Source organism: Pseudonaja textilis, chromosome 2 (genome assembly GCF_049901715.1).
Source record: "Pseudonaja textilis isolate UNSWEBS1 chromosome 2, rPseTex1.2, whole genome shotgun sequence".
In the NCBI taxonomy this organism is placed as follows: Eukaryota; Metazoa; Chordata; class Lepidosauria; order Squamata; family Elapidae; genus Pseudonaja; species Pseudonaja textilis.
Window position 1 is genome coordinate 176940925 of NC_141991.1, and position 3861 is coordinate 176944785.

The window sequence follows — 3861 nt, forward strand, 5'->3', positions numbered from 1 at the left end:
TCAATCCTTTCATAAGGGCTGGTGTTACTAGGAGAGAATAATCCAGCAGATATTGAGGTCTTTAACTTTGATGGGCTTTAAAGATAACACCCACCACTTGGAATCCATATAGTAGCTAGCCTGTGCAAAGGTATGACATGGCTATATGCAATAGCACATTTTTAAGTACTTAAACTGTTGCATTCTGTGAATGAGGGATTGCTTCCCAAGGCTGGAAGGAAGCAGCCCCAAGCAGAACATCTCAATAATCTAGTTGAGAGGTGATAAGGCATTTGTGCCAACTAGCCATTAGGATCACTTGCCATTTTTTGACAGCCAAAGGGTGGGATCATGCGCCCCCATGGAAAACCTTGGATGCCTTGTGTCCTCATCACCAAGGTACATGTAAAGCAAGTATCTTGCAATGGCATTTGAAAGCCATCAATTATTCTGAAAGCACTGTCAGATTTGCTGTAAGAATAAACATCCCACTATGCTTACTTAAAGGCTGAAAAGCAGGGTAGGCACTTAAAAATAAATGGAAAGGAAATTATTACAGCTGCTTTATTAATAAATTGCTTTAGAAGCCAATTCAGGGCAGCCATTGTACTGTAAATGATGCAGACATTGCAAAAGAATGCCCGGATTTTCATTGGTTATAAACACTGGAGGGCATTATGTTTGGTGTTGTCTGTTTTTTCTACAAGAGACAGCAAATTATATATATATATATATATATATATTTAAATTGCATATCAGAGACTGGTACAACATAAACTTAATTGAAGAATTCCAATCTTGTGTATCCGTACTGTATGCAAACGTGATGGAGAGATCCTAAAGAGACAATATTCCTTGATGGAAAAATAGATCTGTACACACCCATTGGAAGAACAATACATATTTGTTTCAAAACCAGACATTTGTTGATGCCCAAATACATATTAAGCAGATGCCTGTAGCCAAGGCATATTCAATTCCCAGCCTGGCCTCCACACCCTCATCTTCAAAATTTGCAAAATCACACTGGTCTCCTGACAATACAAACCCCAACCCAAATAATTATCTTTCAATCAGCTCTTATGCCACAGAGCCATATATTGAGAAGTCAGTGCTTCCTACTTCCTACTCTGAATAATTTCTTACAATCTGTGTGTTTCTTCTCACTCTTTCCTTCTTGACTTCTCTTGGGGGGGGGGGCGGGGGAGGAGTTTTATCCTTCTAGCTCTCTTTCACTTGCCAAGTATATGATATACTCCATGCGCCTCCCCAAAATAATTAGTCTTTTCCTTTCTCCTTCGGACCTCAACCTCTTGAAGGGTCTTTGTGATGTTAAATTCCTACCATTTCATTCATGCCAACTCTCTAATACTTCCTGAACACCTCAACCAGTGGAATATCAACAACTTAATTGTCACATATACAATATAATAAATGCTACTTTTCCAGTACAATACCTGCAATTACTTAATTTTAGTTACGTTAACTTTTAAAAAATTATATCTAAGCACACCAATCTGATCACTATACACAAAGGAAATTGTGTTCTTTAAGACACCAAGTATTACCAGAGGACAAATTTTTATATAGCCTAATTTTAAAAGGAGTGTGTAAAACCACCGGAAATACAGATAGTAGAGCCAGTGTGGCCCTTTAAGAAAAAGGAGAAATGCAAAATTCCTGGGCTAGTGGTGCCTTCATTAGTATTCCATTGCTGACAGCAGCTAATACTTCCAGGCAAATGACCAGCACACAACACCAAGCCATATACTGTGTGATAAAATGCAGCCTTTTCTGTAGCTTCATAAGGCATCCTTCCTTGAAGAGTTTCTCCGATTGGTTTAGGTCACTATTGCAATCCAAGAAAGTCTCTTTGCAACAGCTTTTTGGAACAAGGATGTGTCCACTGTGGAGATATTTTGGGAGTCCTTCTGTCCAGTCAGTGTAATTGTAGATCCCACAACACTTCAATTGTTTGTGGACAGAATCCACAATCTCAGTGTTGCAATGATGTGGAAAACTCCAGTTGTATTGGTGAAAAATGTGATCCAGGCTGCTTTTCAGTTGGTAGCATGCTTTGGCTGAGTAGACTTGGGTCATGGCAACCGAGGAAGTTTCCAAGCAGAACAGGACCAGCAGCAAATACATTAGAATTCCTTGACTATAATGAGAACTTCTCACAGGGATAGAGACGGCCAACAACCCAGCTGGGAAAAGCAAAATAGCAGCCAGGATAGCCAGCCAGCCCGGCAGAATGAGGAATTGGTTTGGAAAGAAAACTCTATAGCTTTTATAGGTAAGAATCACAAATATTCCTCCAAACAGTAATAGCAGGGAAGCTCCCCAAAGAAAAAAACCAATGAAAGTCAGAATAACTTTAGGTAAGGCTCTGTCCCAGGGCTCAGTAGCCAGTACCAAAACAGGATTGAAATTGAGATTATGCCAAATCCTTCCAATTTTACAATATTTCATTATGCTCCTACGTACATTCTTCCTTTCCCTTTTCCTCTCTACCTCGCTCCCTCCTTCCAGAAATACCTCCATCTTTAAGCAGGTACAGATAAGATCCAAGCTAGATCCCCAATTGCTTGGAGACTATTGGTCTCTAGTTCTTTATAGTTTTGCAGGCCCCATCCTGTAAAACTTATGACCCAATGCTAATTAGAGAAACTGTTTGTTCATGCTTCACATAAAACATGCTTAATCCACTCAGTTTCTTGAATATATCCTAACTGTGGGTCTTTTATAAACCACATTAGCTGGGTTTACAAAGCCTTCTCATTTCCGTTTTCTCCTTTTTAATCCCCTTTGCCTTTCATTTAAGTGGTGAATTAAAGGGGAATAAACAATTTGGCACATAGCAAAAAAAGCCTAAGAATCCTAAGATATTTAGAGGAAGATGAAAACACATGTTGCAGTTATTGCCCTTTTGTTTTCAGGATACAACAAGGAACAACAAAATGAAAGTTGGATTTAAGAGATAGTTGTTTATTAGACACACTTGTAATTTTGGGTGAGCAGGTCTCCTGAAAAATACAGGATGTGTGACAGTCACTGTGAAAGTAGATTACTAAACATTCTGCAACCAGTTTGCCTTGTAAAATTGCCAGTGGATTAAACCAAACAAACAGACCTGCCTAACTCTTTTCTAATGCCTGGAACAGAAGCTGGCTTAGTGGGTGAGGATTATAACAGGGTAGATTTGTAAAATTATTGAATCATTGCACTAGCCTACTATGTTTTATGACCCCAGAATCAGTTTACAGTTCAGTCTGTTGCAAAAACTCAGAAACTTGAATTACATCTGCAAACTGTAGTTAAGTTTGTTAATGAATGCTGAGAAGGGTTAAGTTTGTGCAATTTTAAGGCAAGATCTCAGGCTGTTGATAGTTGGAATAGACTGGAAGCAGCTAGTTTATAGCTCATGCAGCTATATAATACCAACTGTGTTGTTATTATTTACTTTCTGGATTTATATGCCATCTTCCTGTTGGAATACTCATGATGCCTTGTAATTTAAAAATGTGCATGCTAAAATATAAAATCCCTTAACAAATACTAGAAAATTAAAATATGAACAATAACAAGATATCCCAGTAAGGAATATTTCAGCCAAATTTGAGTGGCATTTAATGGGTGGGGTAGTTCATTAAAAGAGCCTTGTTGGCAGAGTGGTTAGAGTGCAGTACGGCAGGCTACTTCTGCTGACTGCTGGCTACTTATCAGCTGCCTGCAATTTGGCAGTTCAAATCCCACCAGGCTCAAGATGGACTCAGCCTTTCATCCTTCCCGGGTGGGTAAAATGAGGACCCAGATTGTTGGAGGCAATTTGCTGACTCTGTAAAATCACTTAGAGAAGGTCGTAAAACACTATAAACTGGT

At 38.9% G+C, this 3861-nt stretch overlaps 1 protein-coding gene across 1 annotated transcript; it reads right to left on the reverse strand.

Moving 5' to 3' along the window:
• Positions 1 to 1407: 1407 nt before the first annotated feature.
• LOC113444608 (tetraspanin-3-like) lies at positions 1408 to 2523 on the reverse strand. The gene has a single exon (XM_026713440.2). It carries the CDS (start codon positions 2521 to 2523, stop codon positions 1633 to 1635), a length of 891 nt encoding a protein of 296 aa, XP_026569225.1. The 3' UTR covers positions 1408 to 1632.
• Between the last annotated feature and the right edge of the window lie 1338 nt (positions 2524 to 3861).

Bases quoted from the DNA above. Each gene is read 5' to 3' on its own strand.
- LOC113444608 (XM_026713440.2), bottom strand. From the start codon at position 2,523: ATGGAGGTATTTCTGGAAGGAGGGAGCGAGGTAGAGAGGAAAAGGGAA.